Below are 22,228 nucleotides of genomic sequence, written 5' to 3'. Positions count from 1 at the left end.
TACGCTTTGCTGTAAGCAGTAAAAGCACCTTACCAAATCAGTTCATCCTGATTATTATATTTTTCGATTATTTCTGTGTTGGTCAATAAACATTTCTTGTTAAATCTGTTTCCCCTCTGTTTTTAGCTGTTCTGGTGTGACGACTCTTTGTTTGATTCGTTAACGTAATGGCAGAAGACACTGTTCTAACCAAAGTGTTTAAACCTGGCCTAACCTAGCTTAACTGCACCTAATAATTTAACCTAACCTAATCTTCAGTTGGGAAGTTGGGAAACGAAGTCCACATTTGAGTACGATGAGTTTCGTCCATTGTCCTGGAAACAATCGTAGGTACAGCTTTAGAACGTGACGATAATAACAGGGAGGAAATCTTTCAGTAAGAAAACGTAATTTACCAAACTGAATATAGTCTGAAAAATACTGAAACAAGCTGGAGGAATATACATTGAACTGGAAAGGTCTTTCTGGTACTTAAAGTGTACATTTACCGGTAAATAAATCAGTCTATAACAGTACAGTACTTATGTGTTGTTTCCGCCAGATTAATCGTGGTTTTGGACTAATCGGGCACCCCTTAGCACCATATAACCCGGATAATCGGACTATCTCTGTATTTCTTACTTCCTATCTCGAAATGAATGGATCTTGAATATGGCTCTCTTTTGTACTGTGTTTGTTTTTTTCTTGGATGGGATGGTTTGTGGGATCCTGGCCTTTGGTTCCTTCTTTCTTGCATAAAAAAACCAAAGGGGAGGGGGGTCCACCTGGCCAGGCTGAGATGTAGGCATCATCCAGCCCTCTTGAGTTATCAGAAGAGGCTGGATGACTCCGTAGCTGATGCCTGTCCAGGATGCAACACAGCACCCCATACTATTAAGCACGTTATGGAAGACTGCACTGCACACAATTACTTGCACCAACAACACAACATACATTCCTTGAGAGCTCTGTGGGAAAGCCTGGTCTTGGTGTGGCCTTCCTTCAGGGACTCGGGGCTGTTCGGCCAGACTGCCTAGGGAACAACTACTGCAACTACTAACCTCAAAATCGTTGCGGCAGTCTTTATAAGGAAACTGCCCAGTTGCCAACTCAACCAGTGTGATGCCTAGACTCCAAACATCTGCCCGTATGTCATAGTCAGGTTTTGTTGGATCTGGGGGATCTATCCGTTCTGGCTGTATTTGGAAGATAAAAGATAATTAGCAGTTCACATATTTGAAATTTATAACACACACTTCTCCACAAATGGATATGAATCTAAAATGCTCATTGACAGATTCAAAACTCAACAGAATATATTGATTAACAAGTAGCACAGAATCACCGCCACATATTAAATCTGAAATACTTCAACCTTCACAATTCAAAACCAGCCTCACTCCTCTTTCCACAGCTGTTGTTCCAAGCTCTCTCAAAACTCCATTCACCCCCCCTCCTCTCTCATGTACACACACACACACACACACACACACACACAATTCTGTGAGTGCTGGACTTTGAGAGTAAATGCAAATAACAGCAAACTAATGGCTGTTATGAGAAAATGTGACTTCCAGTGTGATAATGGTGAACTGAGAGAAGCTGGTGATGGACTTTAAATATCTAAGTGCAATAACAGACAAGACAGGCAACTGCATAAGGTATGCAGAAAAGTAGCACTAAGAAAGAAAGTGGCTGGTGCTATGTAGGCCTTGATACACAAGAGATCTGAGTGTTGCTGCTACAAGAGGTTCATGAAGTTTTAGTGCCTACAATAATATACAGGTCTGAAACTTTGGTGTGGCATGAAAATGTATAGTCACACGTAAGAGGAATGCAAAGGGAGTTATTGAGGAACATGTAACGTGTGGGGAGTGGATGGGTTATGAAGTATTGTAATTCTTTAAAGATGTAGAGTAGGGAAGTCTGTGGAGAAAATACTTTAAAACTACCTTCAATTTTATTGATGGCTGTCTATTGGATATGTTTATGTGAAGCTACAGAATGTGGTGAAAGTTTTTGGTGTATCAGACAGAGCCAGGATTCCAGGGGCTTGAATGATGAGTGAATGGAAGTGTGGCCCACTGAACTGGGCAACCTTGGGATGTCTGGACACAGCTACTCTTCACCCTGCCCTAGGGTGGGAAAGGAGGTCTGGATGATGATGATAATGATGATGATGATTGTCTTTCTTGATGAATACACATTTATAAATATTTCAAATACATGTGTTCTCGTTTCTATGCATGTTGTGAAGTTCTTATATATGATGCCACAATCTGCATGTTTATATTATCTATATCTCCCCACAAGCAAAATATCTTTGTAAATGGTTTCCTGTATACCAGGAAACCATTTACTACACTGGGCGGTAACCATATAACCAAATTTTGGCATATGGTGGTTTAATGGGTAATTACGGCACTCCCATGGGATTGAGCCAGTGAAGGTTTATGTCTAAGGGATAGTTGGGGTTTATTCTTCACATTATGCCACTCAGAGATGAGTGAGGCTGGTCACTCTCATCTTAAATGTCAGGACCAACCTGCTTAGCCCCAGGTTCCTACGTTCCTCATGGGGCAATGTAGGATTGGATGATGGATGGATGGATGGATTAAGATTCTCTCTCTCTCTCTCACAAACACACACACACACTCACGAGGTCTGATCGAAAAGCATCCGACCTTTATTCATTCATTCATTCATTGCCAGACGCCATGTATCCCAGATGGGGTGGCCAATGGCTTAGAGTTAATTGTTTTACAGGAAGGGGCACTAATCCTCCACCAACCCCACTTGACATGTAGGGATGCCAACAGCATCTGGTGTTCCCAGGCGGTCACCCATCCAAGTACTAACCAGACCACGAATTTTCAAACACCTTGAAGGGAGAAGCAGGAGACGCAACGGAATTAATGATGCTGACTGCACATTAATCTGCAGGGCATCCATGGAAATGCTTATTCAATCGTTAACTATGCAAGCTCCCAAATTTACAAATTCTACCAGGTACACAATTCTATCAGGTACACAGTGTGGTATAATCTTTCATTTTACTGTCACATCAAGACTGTCTAATGAAATAATGTTTTATTTGTATAAAAAACACAAGAGATCCTAGCACTTGGGTGATACATGGTGTTCTTCCAGTGTCAGTCAGCGATACCTGTACTTTTGACTCTACCTTGGCCTCGAGTTTTGTTCTTTTGTAGTTTATTTCATGTAGCTAAATGGCAAAATAGGACAATGTCATGGCTCTACATCTTTTCTACAGCAATTCTTAATGAGCAGTACATTTTCTAGCATAAATCTCGTTACAACTCAACATTTGATATGGATAAATGGCAATTCTAGGCCAAGTTAGAGTAACAGTATAGGATCAGCAGTATCCTATGTATATACCCACAGCTATAAATGCTGTGGGTGGGATAAAAACAGAGGGAAAGGGCAAACGCAAGTCAGACTTAACATCAGAATTCCCAGCTGGGAAAAAAACAAGCCGTTCAGTGGAATCTCCAGTTTAGGAAATTGCCAGAAGCTGCTGGGAGCCATGTTAGGAGAGGACAGAGCCTTCCAGACCTGTATAATCCTGTGTTTGGCCCAAAAATCCTGGATGAGATGGGATAAGTGGAATGGAAAATTGTCATCATGGAGCTGCCAGTCCTCTGCCTCACACAACTCTTGTTTCTCACAATGCACTGCATTCCATAGGAGATGGAGAACTCCCAGATAATACTCTTCACTGATTGTTTGGCCTTCTGGAGAGTACTCATAATGAATAACACCTTGACAGATGAAAAAACTATCAGCACGAGCTTCACCCTGCTTCATCGCCAAAAGCCTCCTGAATTTTTTGATGGTTTCAGACTGTGTGTCACCAAATTTTTGACAAAATCTGATGCAATAACACTGCCTAATTTGTTTGGTCATCACAGCACAAAATGTAAATGCAACGACCAAGAACACATTCTCAAACACATGCTGCTCCGCAGCAACTGGGCTAGCTGGCAAAAATGAACATATTCAAGGAAGCACACAACGATTCAAGGTCAAGTTCCACTGAGTAACATCCCCTTGCTCTTACTGGATTACAGGAAAAAATATACTGTATATATATTGTATGGCCAGATACTTTTCGATCAGACCTTGTATATTCGTACATTACCCACTCACACACCTGAACCATTCGGACGTTATACGCCCTTAACCCACTCCATTCGTGACCATTAAAGTACATATTCATCCACTCTAACATGTGCCTCACTGACATAAAAATTATAGCATTCACTGGACATTCATCTACACCTCTCTGAGTGCTCCTTCATGAATTATCAGTGGTATATAATTTTCCTAATAACGGTAATCCCTCTATTATCCGGACGGCCATTACCCGGACAATCCATTACCCAAACGCTGTGATCTGGCTGTTCAAAACCATTATTCGTACATTGTTTCATAATATCCGGACAAATTGCTTGCATCTGGGTGGAAATTATGGCAGCACAAACATTTTCGCGCCCATCCAGGTGGGACTAGCCCGGTTGTGCCACCCTGTCTGGCTGGGTAGTTCACCCAGGGACAGCTACAGACCCCCTTAGTCATTCTCAGTTCCCACGTGGCCACAGTGCAGTAAACATCTCTTGGACAGTTGTTACGGCAGTGCATGTAGTGGTTTTTGTGGTTGTTCCTTGCTATTACTTGCATGCCTCTTCCTAGGGTGTGTGATGATGACCTCTTCACTAGGGAAAGGGAAGAGGGTAGTGATGCTAGAGAAGTGATGGTGATATTTTTGCTATAATCAGAGAAGTCATATGCTAAGAGCATTAGCAAGCAAACATTTTTGCGGTTGCAAACTGTGCAGCTATTCTATTAAATAACTCATGACATAATATCAATATGTTTTATAAAAGTATGTGGTAATAAAAGTCATTCATGAAGTTTTATAAAGTTTGTAATGATTTTCTTCTTATTAGTTTCGCTAAAGTCTTGTGTAAACATTGGATTATCGTAATAAAACCATAAGAGACTGGCTAGAAGTGTTTTTTGTTTTATTTATTACTATTATTGTAATTATTGTGATGAGGTAACGTGGCAGGAATCCTAATTTGTACGGAAAAAATCTTATGGTTTGGTGGAAATATCCACCACACTGGGGTTTTTCCGGTGTCAAACAATCAAAACACACCTTGTATTCTCCAGGCTTGGAGTGCATACGGATATGCAGTTTGTTGCAAACGATAGTAGGAAGATTGAAGTTTGGCTGACAAGAATATTAGCTCTTAAGATTAAGGATAAGTGGGATAAAACACGAGTCGAAAACACACAATTTTTTCTCCATTTCTCCTCACTGACCTGCAGCCAAAGGGTTACAGTGTCTGCAGCAGCCAACATATGGTTGATCTTCATTATGGAGAGCTCTCCTGGTGTTTCTGGTGTTGCCTGCATCAGTGTAACCTCCTCTTGTCTCACGTCCTGTAATGCATCCTCGATAGATGCAGCAGTAATCACATCTGAGGTGGCTGCACCAGCATTGTTAATTTGAGACGTTGTGGATATTAAGAGACAGCTCGCACTATTTGGGAATCGCACTATTTGATCACGCGCTAACTGGGACCCTTGTGTGAGTGTGTGTGTGTGTATATATATATATATATATATATATATATATATATATATATATATATATATATATATATATATATATATATATATATATATATATATATATATATATATATATATATACAGAGTATATATATATACATATATATATATATATATATATATATATATATATATATATATATATACATACAGTATATATATATATATATAAATATATATATATATATATATATATATACAGTGAATAAATATATATATATATATATATATATATATATATATATATATATATATATACAGTAATCACTCTAATATCCGGACGCCCAATATCCGAACATCCCCACTATCCGAACATAAGAATGTTTCATACTATACTTTTTTCCATGCTATACTTACCTCATTTCACTCTTTAATGTCCTTTAGTGGTGTGAATAGGGTGTTAGGAGCTATGCATGTGCAGTAGGAAGGTGTTTTTCTGAGTTAGGCTAGGTTAGGGTCCATAAGTACCAGTCCAGGAGCCAGTCACCAGAATGTTTATTATTATATGAACCTACTTCTAAACCCTCATTTTATGTTTCTTTTGCATTTATTTCAGTCATTTATGTGCCTTATTGGTGTGATTTGGGTCTTAAATAGGTGCTATGCATGTCCAGAGGGAGTTGTATAGGTGTTTCTCTGAGTTAGGGTCCATAAGTACAAGTCCATAAGCTGGGGCCCAATATCCGGACAGAACCAATATCCGGACCTACCTATGGCTCTATTACGTCAGATATTGGAGTGATTACTGTATATGCAGTCACCTCTCACATAACATGCGATCAAAGAACATGGAAACAGTCATAGCACGGCCCTCTTTTTTTGAGTCCAAGATATGGTCAAAACGCAATTCTGACAAATATTACGCGGGTGGAGAAATTGTCCATTTCTTAAATGAATGTACTACGCTGCTATAATAGTGAAAACGTGGCCTAAGGCCAAAAATTATGGATTATTTTGTCATTATACAAGACAACTGGTCAAAACACGGTAAAAAACAGACAAAATGCGGGCAGATTTAGTCATGGCGCATGTTGCATCTGCCCGTGATGTATCCCCTGATCTTCCCTGCCTTTTGGCGGTTTGCACAGACCAACCCACAGGTTATGTCAATTTTGCTAGGTACTAAAATGCATGTATGAGATTTGGTACTTATGGCAGTGCTAAGTACATCTGGTACGACTTAGAAAAAAAATGCCAACCAATTTTCTGTTAATGATCTGTGAAGAGCATAATACAGTAACCTCCCAAATAACGCGAGGGTTAGGTTCCTGGAGAGGTCGCGTTAGTTAAAAATGCATTATTTAAACATAATTTTCCCATAAGAAACAATGGTAATACTGGGGGTTACGTTCCTGGACTCTGGGAAAGTCTAGCCATTTGGGGAGTTATGCTACTCTAAACTTAAAAGCAACAATATTAATTTGAAAGAAAATCCATGTAAAAAACGAAAACAGCATACAGTATTTGGGGAGAAATAAACAACATTTGAGCCCTAGTTGGGCCAAAGCGTTGTTTACTTCTCCCCAAATACATACAGTGCTCGTCAAATTTATCGAGCGCCTACCGCTGGGCGCGCAATACTTATGGCCAAAAAAGAATCACCCATTTTTGGGGGTAAAAATTGAACCACATGTTTGCAACGCTAGCATGACGTCACGGTAGCCTGAGGCCTTCCGACGTGCTGGTTGGTTCCCGCCTCAGTTGCCCACGGGCTGCCTGAGAGAGAGGAACTCCGCCCTGTCTCCCTATCTTTTTGCGCCATTTTTTACCAAGTGTCCCGCAGTGTTTTGGCTTTCGCCACTTTGTTATGGCACCTACCCATGAACTATCGAGTGAAATCATATCCCAGATCATTGCTGTAAAGGAGGCAGGCCACCAGACAAAGGAAATTAGTGAATTGGTTGGTGTGGCTCGATCGACAGTGCGTCTGTGGTGCGAAGGTTTCGAGTGGAAAACAGTGGTGAAGTTCCCACAAAGAAACCGTGGTCTGGTAGGCCTAGGAAAACTTCCCCAAGGTCTGTTAATGTTTTAAAACGTGCAGTGGAGTTTAATCCTCGTGTGAGTGCAAGGAAAATAAAGGAGAGCAACCCGGAAGTGTTTGGTGAGGTGTCTGTGAGAACAGTGTCTTGTAGGGTCCATGAACTTGGTTACACAAGTCACAGGCCTGTGAAGAAGCCTCTTCTCACAAAAAACCAGCTACTTCGTAGGCTTGCCTTTGCTATTAAATATCTTAACTGGGGTGAGGAGCAATGGTTGTCAGTGTTGTGGTCTGATGAGGCAACGTTTAGTGTCACCTGTAACAGAGGAGCACGTATGTACCGGCACAAACGTAGTGACCCACTTGACCCACGGTATGTTGAAAGCACTGTTAAACATCCTGATTCACTCATGGTATGGGGTTGTTTTTCTGGTCAAGGTTTGGGGAAGCTTGTTGTGCTTCCCAAGAACATTAGAGTGAATCAGGATGTTTACCTGGAGCTTCTGTGTTATCATTTACCAGACTCCTTCGAGCTAACAGGTGCACGAGTGTTTCAGCAGGACGGTGCACCTGCTCACAAGGCCAAATCGGTCACCAATTGGCTTCATGACTGCGAGGTATCATTCATGAAAGACTGGCCAGGAAATAGCCCAGACCTCAACCCAATTGAAAACCTCTTGTACCTCGTAAAGAAGAGTCTCTTAGGGAAGGACGTGACCTCTCTGCCTAAGCTGGAAGCCGCCATTCGTGACTCCTGGGACAGAATACCCCTCCAGCACCCCAGGAGCATCGCCCTTTCACTTCCAAGACGTCTCAGGTCCGTGAAGAAGCGTAAAGGCTACCCTACAAAGCACTAAAGGTAAATAAAATGCATTATTTATATGTTTTTTCAATGTTGAAACGTTTGTTTCTTAGGAGGGACGCAGGGCGCTCGATACTTTTGACGAGCACTGTACGTGGATTTTCTTTCAATCCTGCTTCATTCACGGCATTATGAAAGTTCCTCAACATTATTAATGCATTAGTAGGTCATAAAAACACTACAGTAAAAGCAACATTTTCATTACAGTAAGTAGGTCACAAATGATAACACAGCCTCACTTCATCTATGCATCACTCGTCGTCTGCTGCTGTCCCTCCTTACCCCCGTACCCCATCTCCCGCTGCTCCCTACTCTAAATTTGTTGTCCCACCTTGCTCTGCTGTCCTTCCTCTTCCTCTTCTTCTGACTCCCATGCGACTGGTTATGAAGATAATTCCCTTAAGTTTTCTGTCTTCTTCATAAAGAACTGCTCTATCTTCGTCCGGGCGGTTTTCTTCTTTCTGTTCTGCAGCATCAACTTGTAACAATTTAGATCTGTCATCACTTTCCTGGCTAAATTTTGTCCGAAAATGAGCCAAATTGCTCAGAATGGGGCCAAACTTTATTTTCAAATATTATAGTTCGAATAAAAACGGTTTAAGCAACAGGCAAATAAAAAATTGTATTTATGCATAAACTGCCACACACGGTCTATCAGCTCGGGACTGTCCAAGGCGCGCGGCTAATTTGAAACCATCATGTACATTTGAAGTTGCATTAAATCGAGAAACCCTTGTTAGTTAAACATATCTCCATAAATATTTGTTCGTGTTAAAACAAAAACGTGTTTTTTAAACTCGCGTTAGTTGAGAGCTAACTGTATAATAGAAATAAGCTATTTAAGAAGTGGCACCAGCGTCCATACTGGACATGTCTTTACGAAACTTCAGCACGTATTAGACCAACACAGTGCACACGACGCACTCAGTCACAAGTCTACTATAAGCCCAGAAAAAGTGCTTGGATTTACTTAAAAATAGGCAAGCCACAACATTCACAGAAATTTAAAAAAGCATGGCTAAAAGACGACAAAAACTGGTTTCTCAAGGTCCCCGGAGATCCTAGAAATGGATTTTGAAAAATTTGCAAGTACTGTATATTTTGCAAAACTATGCAACCTTGAGAAACACAGAAACACAAACATAAGAAAGCCGCAGAGCCTTTAAGTAGAGTGCGACACACAGTTCTCCCATTTAAGAAACTTGGTGATACAAAACAAGTGGAGGGAACTCTGGCCATGTTTGACCTATTGATTACTACTGACTTATTTTGTCAATATTGTGTAGAAAAAACTGCTGTAACTTCATTACAAAATGTGGGGGGTGGGAGGAGTAATATTAGCGACTTGATAGAATCGTTAGTGACATTTTAGCGACTTTTAGGCACGAGCACAGTGACATTTGAAAATGTGAGTTGGGAACCCTGATTCCTGTGCCACTCCAGTCAACCCTCTGCCCACACTCTGCCACCACACGTGCTGTAAGTTAACTTTGCTTTTTTTGTTTGTTTGTTTGTTTGTTTGTTTGGCCACCTGACCCAGATTAACCATGCCGCGCTACTGTGACTCAGCAGGCTGACAAAAGAGTTTGACCCAGGGGCAGAAGCTTGACGTGATCAATCGGAAGGAGAGAGGAGAACATAATAATGCCATTGCCAAAAAGTCCCAAGTCAACGAGTCAACTATTCGTCTGATCCAGCATTTGTAATGACGGAAAGGCACCTGGTCATGTATTGCACCCGACGGAAGAGGGAAGAAGTTCCAATCGACTCTATAAACACACACAAACTCTTCAGTTCAAGTTGAGGAATCCTCCAGTGTTTGTGGGTACTGAAGTCATTTTTAGGTAAGTATATGTTCTGGGAAAAATCCGGGAAAATTGCCCCAAAGGGTGAAGCTGGGGCTGGACTGGCTACCATGAAACCTTTTAACATGTAAACACATGGCTGTATAACGCAGATTTTCATAAAGCGGGACCTGCCAGGAACAATACTCGCGCGTTATGTAACCAGTGACTGTATATAGTGTATATATATATATCCATCCATCCATCCATCATCCAGTCCTACTTCGCCCCATGAGGAGCGTAGGAGCCTGGGGCTAGGCAAGATGGTCCTGACATTTAAGATGAGAGTGACCAACCTCACTCATCCCTGAATGGCATCACATGAGCAATAATCCCCAACCACCCCTTGGATATAAACCTTCACCGGCTCAATCCGATTGGAGCACCATAATTACCCACTAAACCAACAGGGGCCATAATTTGGTTATATGGTTACCACCCAGCGTAGTAAATTGTTTCCTGGTGTACAGGAAACCATTTGGCTTGTCACTCAGTGTAGAGTCACCCACAGGCAGAAGGAAGAGGAAAGAATGAAGGAACGAAAGACAGAAAAGGGAGTGTAAAGTCACCCATAGGCTGAAGGAAGAGGAAAGAATGAAGGAAAGAAAGACAGAAGAGGATCGAAGGATAGAAGGACGGAGGAGAGGAAAGGGCAGACACCTGAGAGCAGCACTACATCAAGTGAGTGGATGGTAAGCACCCTCACCTACCACAATATATATATATATACAGCAAACTTGCCCGGAACACGTTCTTGCCGAACGCGCTCGCAATTATACACGATTAGTGCTGGGATATGTACAAGATAACGTAAGATTAAAGAACCATTACGAAAACTATATATTTACGCAAGAGAGGCCTTTGATAGGCCAAATCCTCGAACATCAGCTCAGCACACACGGTTTGTTTTGATCACGTGATGTGATTCGCTGTACTGCTTTTCCTGAGTGCTTTATTTGTAAGTTAAATATTTACAGTACTGTTCTGGTAAGTTTATGTGCAAGTTAAAGTATTATTAAATAATGTTCAAGCAAGAAATAAAGTCTTATAACCAGTTTTCTGATAGGCATCAGAATATTACCTTTTTTATTTGTTTGTTAAATATTTGCTGTACTGCTTTTCCACAGTACTGTATTTGTAAGTTAAATATTTACTATTCTGGTATGCACCTGTAAGTTAAAGCATTAAATAAAGCCTTGTAACCAGTTATACATTACACACGATCGGTGGGTTCCAAGACAATTCGCCATCATGTCAATTCCCCGTCAAAACATGAACGATTCCCCATCAGGACAATTCGCACCCTGTATGATTCCCCGTCATTCTATAAATATATTAATTAATCAATACTTTTATAAATATACTTATTATTAATTAATCAATACTTTTATAACTATATTTCAGGGGGATCCATCAAAGTCTATGTTGTCTTGTTATTGTTGTGACGGCGAACTGGCTTGACAGCGAATGTTCCCGAAACCATTTTGCTACCTAGACTCCCTAGGCGTGGTGTTTTGCTGTGTCTGCCATTGGTGATCAATATGAGGCACTTTGGGTGGTTGGAGGGTTCATTTGGTGTTGTGGCTTGCAAGTACAGTGCTGCACAGCAAGGCTTCGACGTGCAGGTGCGTGGGCACGGGGCAACATTCCGACGCCGACTGGTTTCGGCATCGGAATGTTGCCTTGTGTTTGGGTGTTTGTGTGTCGGAGTCTTGCTGTGCAGTGCTGTGTTTCTGGGTTGTGACATTGGATAGGCCTTCTGACCACTTGGGGTGCTTCATATTGATTACCAGTGGCAGATGGCAGCAGGGGACCACGTTTGGGAGATCCAGGGAGCAAAATAAGGAGTAGTTAAGACTTACGCGGTTTCGCGCCGAACGCGCCACGTTAGGAACGAAACCCATGCATTGGGGGGGAGCTTGCTGTGTGTGTATATATATATATATATATATATATATATATAGATATATATATATATCATCATCAGCCATTGAGGTCCACTGCAGGACCGTCCTATCCCTAGCGAAGCAGGGACGATGCAGCCAATGTATCTCTACCCAGTGGCTTAGGCTGTTTGGTAGAGACTGTATGTAGAGTGAGAAGTGCTTATGAGTATGATTCTAGTGTTGTAGTGGCTTTGAATGTGTGTGCAGTCTGTGAACCAAGTGTAATCGTCCCGCCTTAAGCCAACTGGGAGCAAGCATACTAGTATGCGACACAGGTTCAACCACAGCACCCCTTGTGTCTGCCAAAGTAGCAAGTGGCTTGGTGAACGCTTCCCAAAGTTTTTACAACTCTGGCAGGAGGAGAACCCGCGCTCACCAGCGTGCAAAACGCACACTCTACCACTGTATCACATATATATATGGAAGAAGGGTGGTAACAAAGAGGAATACTTGGTTGCCAAGGGTAGGGCTAGAAGAGAGATATACAGGGTGAAGTCTGAGTCACAGAGACTTTTACTTGATAACCTAAATCATGTGGGAAGGAAGAACATGATATTTCTATCTATCTATCTATCTATAGCCTGACGCCCTAATCCCGCAAAGGGTGGCTGCAGACAAAACGCCTCCAAATCGCTCTGTCACCCACCATTTGACTACCCTCCCCCCAACTCACCCCCCCCTCCCTCATATACCTCTCAACTCCATCCCTCCACCTCATCCTCGGTGAAGAGGGAGAATCGAGTTATTACATGTGAACAGTGTGTGAAACATGATGAAGGAAGGGTAGTGGTGAAGTGGGGATATTAATGATGCATGGAGAGAGCATTATAGCTGGTTGCTGAATGAGGAGTTTGATTGGGACAGGGAAGGTTTGGAACCAGAATATTCAGTGTTTGGCCCGTGGCCTTTGATTGACACAGCTGATGTGAGTGAGGCAATAGGCAGGATGCATGTGGGGAAAGGCAGCAGGTGTGTCTGGGACTGACTGCTGAAATGTTGAAGGCCTCATGAGATATAGAAGTGAGGTTAGTCACTGACCTGATAAATATAATTATATATGAGTGTGTTGTCCCAGATGATTGGCTGAAGAGTGTAATTGTAAATGTGTACAAAGAGAAGGATGATGCCCTGGAAATAGGAAATTATAAAGGTATAAAGCTTTTACATCACATAATAAAGGTAATGGAGAGAGTTCTAGAAGGTATGATTAGAGAGAAAGTGAATACTGATGAGATGCAGTTTGGGTTTATGCAAGGAAGGGGGACCACTGATGCCATATTCATTGTTCGACAGCTTCAAGAAAAATATATAGGAAAGAAATGGGAACTGTACTTTGATTCTGATGCTTTGGAGAAGGCCTTTGACAGAGTCCCTAAAGAGGTGGTGAGGTGACCAATGAGAAAGCTTGGCTTGGAGGAGTGGCTGGTTAGGGTGGTTATGGCCATGTATGTGGGTGCTCGCACCCAGGTAACAGTGAATGGAGATTTGAGTGATGAATTTTCCGTGAATGTTGGTGTGCATCTAAGGTCAGATGTGTCCCTTGTTTATCATGGTACCTGAAGCCCTCTAACGTGACTTCAAAAAAAGGCTCCTGTGGGAGATGTTGTATGCTGATGATTTGGTGTTGATTGCAGAGAATGAAAGGGAGGCAGAGGAATGATTCTGGAAGTGAAGAGATGGTATGGGGCACAAGGGCTTAAGCCCTTTGTTACTGCATTCCCCCCCCTCCCCCAGTCAGCTACCCCCCCCCTGCCAAACCGAATTTCCCCCAAGGGTGGATCTTTCGTGGGATAGTATTTATTTTATCATTACATCATTTCTATTTGCTTTATATTATTTAGTTTGTATTGGTATGTAGATATTGACCATGAGATGTGTTTATGATATGTTAAAATAATGTACATGACAATTTTACATGTCTAACCAACTGATTTAGTAAACATACAATATACAGATAAATATAGTAGATAGAGATATAAATCAATGAAAAGGGAGGAGAATAATGATTGTATTATTTACCTTGTAAGTATGAAGAAGATCCATGAAGAATGAGGTAGGAGGCAGGCAGGTCAAAAGTAGGTGGGGGTGGGGTGAGCCAAACTGATACCAGAATCAGTATCACTATCCCTACTACAGTATTATCACTCACTTCACTGTCATTCTCGGGCATGTACTCCTCATCAGAGTCGCTCACAGTTATGTCAGATTGTGTTTCGGTATCGTCAGACACTTCTAAGTCACCATCCAAGTCAAATTCATTGCAATAGGACGCCATGGCAAAGACGTAAATCCAAAAGCACTGACACGTGCGGCTGCTTGAAAAACACTACAGGTTGCTCTCACACACTTTCCTGCGGTACCACCACTGTTGCTAAGCTAGCGACAGTCCCCTTACCAAGAAGCATTATCTGGCTATGTTATATCATGTGTTATAGGGAATTATATATACCAAATTCAAAATATATATGGTACAATGACGTACACAACATATCTGAGTCATTTTCATAAAACTATGCCACATGGAAGGGGCATGGCAGGGGCATATGGCAGGGAAGTGCAGCATCAGTGACAAAATTGCCATATGTCATCACACATGGGATCACAAAGCACCCAAACCAAGGAAGAGGAAGCCCAATAGGCCCCTATAATGATCGTAAGTAACCTAGTTATCACGATCATATTCGGTTCCACTGCCAACATTTCATTTTGAGTACAGGCATGCACATTTCGGAAATTCGTTAAGAAGGAGTTAAGGGTAAATGCAGATAAAACAAAAGTGATGATATTTAAGGCTGGTGGCAGTACTGTCAAAAAAGAGGGAGAGTGGCCATGTGCTATTTGCAACAAGGGCATGAGAAGTAGTTCCATCTTGTGCAGTGTCTGTGATAAGTGGGTGCATAAGAGATGTAGTGGTATCAGAGGAAGACTGTGTGATAATGCTGATTTTATATGTGCAGTGTCGGAGAGAGCAGGTAGAGACTGTCAGGCGTGAAAGAATTGAGACTGCTGTTGAGTCTCTGGAGAGTGTGGAAGAGTTTTGTTATTTGGGAGACATGTTATGTGCTGAAGGTGGGGCTTGAGCTTGCTCTGTGACTAGGGCGAGAAGTGGTTAAAAGAAGTTCAGGGAGCTGTTGCCTCTCCAGACACTGAGTGGGCTCTCCCTACGTGCTTTGGGATCTTTGTATGCAGCATGTGTTAGGAGTGTAGTACTGTATGGTAGTGAGACCTGGGCAGTAAAGAAAGAGGATATTCGCAGGCTCAAACATACAGAAATGACAATGATTAGGTGGATGTGCAGCATGTCCCTGAGTGCAAAGCCTAGGGGGGCTGGGTTTATGATGGAAGAGTTGAGAGGTAAGGTGGGACTGGAGTGTATTTGTGTTGTGATGTGGACAGGCAGATTGAGGTGGTTTGGGCATGCAGAGAGGATGGGGGACAATTGGGTGCTGAAAGTAAGAAGCGTTAGTATTCGGGGTGGGGGTGCGAGGGGTACACCGAAAAAGACGTGGGACAAGGTAATTAAGTGTGACCCCAGGGTTTTAAGGGACTGAAGAGGGAGGCTGTCACTGACAGAGCAGCACGGACAGCCACCATTAGGTGACCAAGGCCGATGCATGGAAGTGTGTTGGAGCCTTCAAACATGAAACATAGAAAATAAAACACATATCTATCTATCTATCTATATATATCATCATATCATCATCATCATCATCATCATCAGCTGTTTGAGTATCCACTGCAGGACCAGCCTATCCCGACCGAAGTCGGGACAATACAGCCAATGAATCTCAACCAAGTGGCTTAGGCTGTCTGGTTGAGATTGTATGTAGGGTGAGAAGTGTTTGTAAATGTAATTGTAGTGTTGAAGTGGCATTGGATGTGTGTGTAGTCTGTGAACCAAGTGTAATTGGACCACACATGCCAACTGGGTGCAAGCATACTTTACAGTATGCGACACTGGTTCAATCACAGCACCCCTTGTGTCCGCCAAGCAGTACATGGCCAGGAGAACGCTCCCAAAGTTTCTTACCCTGGCAGGGCGCGAACCCTCGCTCTCCAGTGTACGAAAACGCACACTTTACCACTGTACCACAGAGGCTCCATATATATATATATATATATATATATATATATATATATATATATATATATATATACACACATGAGGTGTGGCCCAAAAGTTCCAGTAATCAGAACAAGAGGAGCCAATTGTTTGCAGTTTTGCCTTTTGCTGCTAGGAGGAGTCAGCAGCACCCCTTGTGCATCAGTGTGGCCCAGGCTGTGTCTGTGAGTGGATGTGTCGTTGAGATACGCTTACTATTGTATGTGGTTTGTCGGTTTTGCATTGGCACACCAATGTCAAGTCGATGTTGATCGTTTTCTTCTACATTCAAGGGATGGTTCACAAAGAATTTGTCCCACCCGGTCAATCTGTCAGCAAAAAGCTTTACTGAGAAGTTTTGCAGCGTCTGAAGGAGAATATCCACCACAAACGTCCAGAACAGTGGAAGAACAAGGACTGAGTCCTGCATCACGACAACGTCCCCGCCCACACATCAACTGTTGTCTGGAAAGTCCTGGCTGCCACTAACACGGTAGTCATTCCCCACTGAACCTATTTGCCTGACTTTGCCCCCTACGACTTTTTTCCATTTCCCAAGTGGAAATTACGACTAAAAGGGCGTCGACTAGACTCGATTGAGGAGATCCAGACAGAATCACATGAGGTGCTCAGGACCATCACGCATGAAGCCTTCCAGGGATGCGTGGACTCATGGAAAAAATGCTGGGACCACTGAATAAATGCCCAAGGGGACTACTTCGAAGGTGACAGTGAGAACTAGGAGGTAACTTACTCTCCTACAATATTCATATTACTGGAACTTTTGGCTTGCACCTCGTGCATGTGTGTGTGTGTGTGTGTATTTAATTCACCGGGTAATTCACCGGGTCGGTCAGGAACACTTGATGGTCGTGATCGTCAGCTTTTACCCTCCCGGAAGGGAGCTGAGAGCTCATATAGTCCTATCTAAAGGCAAGGCTGTGACCTTCACACACGCACACACCCGTCCACTTGCTCAAGGGGGACAGTAACCACCCACTTCGTCAGTGAAACTTTTCGCAACCTGAGCGAGGCGCGAACTCCCGTCTACCAGATGGAATGCGAGAAAGTGTGTGTGTGTGTGTGTGTGTGTGTGTGTGTGTGTGTGTGTGTGTGTGTGTGTATATATATATATATATATATATATATATATATATATATATTTATTTTATATATATATATATATTTATTTTATATATATATATATATATATATATATATATATATATATATATATATATATTTATTTTATATATATATATATATATATATATATATATATATATATATATATATATATATATATATACACCCACTACAAACTGACTTAGGACCCACACAAAAAACTGCTATGGGAGAGTTGTCTGTCTTTGCTTTGTGTTTTCATCTCTACCAAGTGAATTTTGGGGGGCATGAAGTAACTGGCAACTCCTCTGGTGTTGGCAGGAGGTGGTGAAACATTCAGCACGTCAGTGCTTCCCCAGAAGCAAGAGTGGGAGTATATGTTCCCTTTGGTCCGAGCTTGCACCTACCTCTTTTTTCATATGCATTACTGTTTGCCCTGTTATATTCCTAGAGTTGAGTTGCCATGCCTGGAAAGTACTCCTCAAGGGATGAGAGGGTCCGTATCACTGCACGGAGCCAGGATAATGTCCCTATCAACATGATCTGTGAACGTACTGGACACACAAAGTCGACCGTCATGAAGATTCTTGCGCAGTACGCGGCCTGCCACCTGATGTCGTACCAGAGCACAAGTATGGTGGTGGAAAGAAAAGGATGACTTCCAGAGGTACAAATGCACTTCTGAAGAGGGAAGTAATCAAGAATCCTCGACTGACAGCAGCAGAATTGAAAAGAATGCATCCTCAGCTGCTACAAGACATCTCAATTCGAACTATCCAACACTGCTTGCAGAAGGAGCTGGGTTTACCAAGCCGCATCGTAGACAAGAAACTGCTCCTCACTGAGTGCATGAAGAAGCAGCGCATTCAGTTTGCCAAGAAGTATGCACACTGGACATCGGATGAGTGTAGAAAACTTATGTTTTCCGATGAAAGCACATTTCAAGAGTTCCAGGTGCAGTCTGCCAAGATTCATCGCCCTGCCTCCTGTAGTCGATATGACCCTGCTTACACGGTGCTGACTGTTAAGCACCCACAATCAGTAATGGTATGGGGGTGTTTCTCAGGTCAAATGGGAAGGGGGGGCCTTACTTTCTTCCTAAGAACTTGATGAAGAATGGTGGCCAACACATTCAAGTTCTGAAAGATCATTTGTTAAACTTTTTTTGCTAATCATGGGTGCGACTTTTTCATGCACGATTCAGCTCCATGTCACAAGTCAAGAAAGGTGACAAAATGGCTTCAGGACAATCGGATACTGGGGGAGTATTCTTGAAAATACTGGGGAAGTATGCTTATCGTATGAGGCGACTAAAAGGGTTGGTGGAGGGTTAGTGCCCCTCCCCAGAAAACAGCTAACTAAAAAGACGAACAAGAATCCTCGAACAGGTCTGACCAAAAGATGACGACCAAGGACCGGACAAAGGACATGGTACGGATCGCGACGTGGAATGTAAGGGGTGTGAATGATGATGTGAAAGAGAGAGAGATTGTCCAGGTGCTTGAGGATGCGAAAGTGGATGTATGTGGAGTAACTGAAACTAAACGGAGAGGAGAGAGTGTAAGAGAATGGGAGTATGGATGGGGTATATGTGCAGGAGCATGTGTGAATGAGAGGGCAAAAGGAGTGTGTATTGTTGTGAGTAACAGTTGGAAGAAAAACATAAGAGAGTATGGATCTGTTGGGTCAAGAATTCTGTGGGTAAGACTAAAAGTTGGAATACAAATGTGGGCGATTGTGTGCGTGTATGCGCCAATGCAAGATCATGTACGCAGAGTGAGAGAAGAGTTCTGGACAAAAGTGGAAGTGTGTATGTAAAAGTTTGGAAGAAATGAGAGAGTGTTTTTGATTGGTGATTTGAATGGTAAAGTAGGGAATATGAAGGTGGATGAAATAGTTGGTGAGTGGGGTGTGCCTGCTGAGATAGATGAGAATGGCAGTGCGTTAGTGGACATTTGTGCCGTGAGGAGGTTGGTGATAGCCAATACTGTCGTCAGGCACAAAATGATTCACAGGTATACATGGCGAGTGATGAGAAAGGTGGGTGGTGAACTGGATGAAAGGAAAGCAATGATTGATTATGTGTGTGTGGATGAAAGCATGCGAAGATGTGTAATGGATGCAAGATCTTATAGAGATTGGGGGAGTGGACTTTCTGACCACTACTTGGTGGTGGCCAGAATCAAGATCCAAGTAAGATGGAGAAATAGAAGAGGGGAAGGACAGGAGGAAGGAGTAGTTGCAAGGAGAGTGGAATGGTTACAAGAGGATGAGAAAAAGGCAGAATATAAGAGAGAAGTAGAGGAACGATTGGGTAAATATGAACTGGAGCGGATGGGAAACGTGGAAGGTGTGTGCAAGATATTCACAGAAGAAATGTGTGGAGCATGTGATGTGGTGTTTGGGGTGAAGAGAAGACGGAAGGGGGTGCAAGGAACAGCATGGGGGAATGAAGAGGTGAGACAGGCCGTGGTACAAAAGAAGAAAGCATACAATGAATGGATGAGAAATAGGGGCATGGAAGAAGTTGAGAGGCGGAAGAGAGAGTTATATGTAGAAAGGAAGAGAAAGGTGAAAAGAGTAATGAGAGAGTAAGAAGAAAGTGGATGTGGAATTTGGAAGGAATTTGAGTGTAAAGTGAAGGGACTGTAAGACAATGTTCTGGAAAGACGTGAGGAGAGTAAGAAAGGGTGGCAGTGAAGTTAGTAGGGGAGTGAAAGATAAAAATAGTAGATTATTAGTGGAGAAGGGAGAAAAAGTGAGCAGATGGAGAGAAATATTTGAGGAATTGTTGAACATAAAGAATGGAAGTAATGCGAGTATAAGTGACTGGGGAATGGTTGGGAGAAGGAGGGAGGTGAGGACAGGAAGAAATCAGTAGGACAGAAGTTGTGGAAGCAATGAAGAAAGTCAAATTGGGGAAAGCCCCAGGAATTGATGGAGTGTGTGGTGAAATGCTGAAGCATGGGGGAGAGATAGTAGTGGAGTGGATGTGGAGAATGTGCAGATAGGCCAGGGAGGAAGGTAGAGTCCCGGAGGATTGGAAGTCATGTATAATTATTCCCTTGTACAAATGAAAAGGGGAAAATGAAGTGTGTGGTATATTGGTACTCTAGGGGCATTTGTCTTCTTAGTGTAATAGGAAAAGTGTATGTTAGGATACTTACTGACAAAGTTAGGGAAATAACAGAGGAATTATTTGGAGAAGAACAGGGAGAACTTAGGAAGGGAAGAGGTTGTGTAGATCAGATATTCATTCCTAAATCTTTAGTGGAAAAGTTTTTACAGAAGGAAAAGAAGTTGTATGCGGCCATCATGGATTTGGAGAAAGCATATGACAGGGTGGATAGACATGGATTGTCAAAATTATTAAGAATTTATGGAGCAGATGGGAAGTTGTTGAATGCTATGAAGAGTATGTATGATGGTGCTAAGGCTGCAGTGAGTGTGGATGGTGAAAGGTGTGAATTTTTCTCTTTGAAGGTTGGGTTGAAACAGGGATATGTCATGTATCCATGGTTGTTCAATCTGTGCATGGATCGGGCAGTAAAAGAGATACAAGGTAGGGCAGTGGATGTTGCAGTGGCCCTAGTGAGAGAGAGTAGTGTTTGGAAACTCCCTGTACTGTTGTTTGCAGATGATACTGTGTTGTTTAAGTGAAGACGAAGGGGAGCTGCAAGGTTTGGTGGATGAGTCTGGGAGTGTGTGTAAGAAACGGAATCTAAAGCTGAATGTAAGGAAGTGTAAAGTGGTGGTCTTTGAGAGAGGTGAAGTCAGTGAATGTACAGTGAGGTTGAATGGTGAGGAAAAGGAAAATGTGAGTACATTTAAGTACTTGGGGAGTGTGATGAGTAAGGATGGAAGTTTGGAGGGCAAAGTGCTTAAAAGGGTACAACAAGGAAGAAAGGTTGCTGGTTCCTTGAAAGCAGTGATAAGAAACAGGGACGTGAGCATGGAAGTGAAAAAGTTACTACATGACAGTACTCTGATACCAACTAGAACATATGGAAGTGAAGCTTGGACGTTGTTGGAAGGACACAAGTCAAGAGTGAGAGCAGTGGAAATGAGTTATTTAAGAGGAGCCTGTGGAGTCACATGGAGAGACAGGCTGATAAATGAGGATATAAAGGAGCGTTGTGGTGTGGATTTGGATGTGATAGGAAGCGTTAGGAGGAACACACTGAGGTGGTTTGGCCATGTGGAGAGGATGGAGGGTAGGAGACTGATGAGGAGAGTGTATGTGAGTGTGGTGGAGGGGGGGAGAGGGAGGAGGAGGCCAAGGATGAGATGGAGGGATGGAGTGGAGAGGTATATGAGAGAGGGGGGTGTGAATTGGGAGCAGGGCAGTGAAATGGCGGGGGACAGGGCGACGTGGAGGCAATTTGTTTGTGGCCACCCCGAACGGGATTAAGGTGTCTGGCAATAGAAAGATAGATAGACAGATATATATTACATATCTATATCTATATATATATCTATATCTATCTATCTATAAGTATGCTGTGGTAGATGGGGGCACTCACTACCCACTCACTTGATGTAGTGCTGCTCTCGGGTGTCTGCTCTTTCCTCTCCTCCATCCTTCCTTCCATCCTTTTCTGTCTTTCTTTCCTTCAGCCTTTCCTCGTCTTCTGCCTAACGGTGACTTTACACTTCCTCTTCTGTCTTTCATTCCTTCATTCATTCCTCTTCCTTCTGCCTGTGGGTGACTCTGCACTAAGTGACAAG

The 22,228-nt window shown here is 42.5% G+C and overlaps 1 protein-coding gene across 1 annotated transcript in view; it reads right to left on the bottom strand.

Moving 5' to 3' along the window:
- Positions 1 to 22,228, bottom strand: part of LOC145399833 (uncharacterized) — a 170,258-nt gene that overhangs the window by 108,293 nt on the left and 39,737 nt on the right. The window contains exon 6 of the mRNA XM_080272400.1: positions 1,041 to 1,175. Coding sequence (XP_080128526.1) covers positions 1,041 to 1,175 — 135 coding nt within the window. The remainder of the gene's footprint in view (positions 1 to 1,040; positions 1,176 to 22,228) is intronic.

The sequence above is a fragment of the Coenobita brevimanus genome, chromosome 50 (assembly GCF_032717465.1).
Source record: "Coenobita brevimanus isolate Jiangsu-jjx chromosome 50, ASM3271746v2, whole genome shotgun sequence".
Taxonomy (NCBI): domain Eukaryota; kingdom Metazoa; phylum Arthropoda; class Malacostraca; order Decapoda; family Coenobitidae; genus Coenobita; species Coenobita brevimanus.
This window is presented reverse-complemented; position numbering and strand designations above follow the sequence as displayed.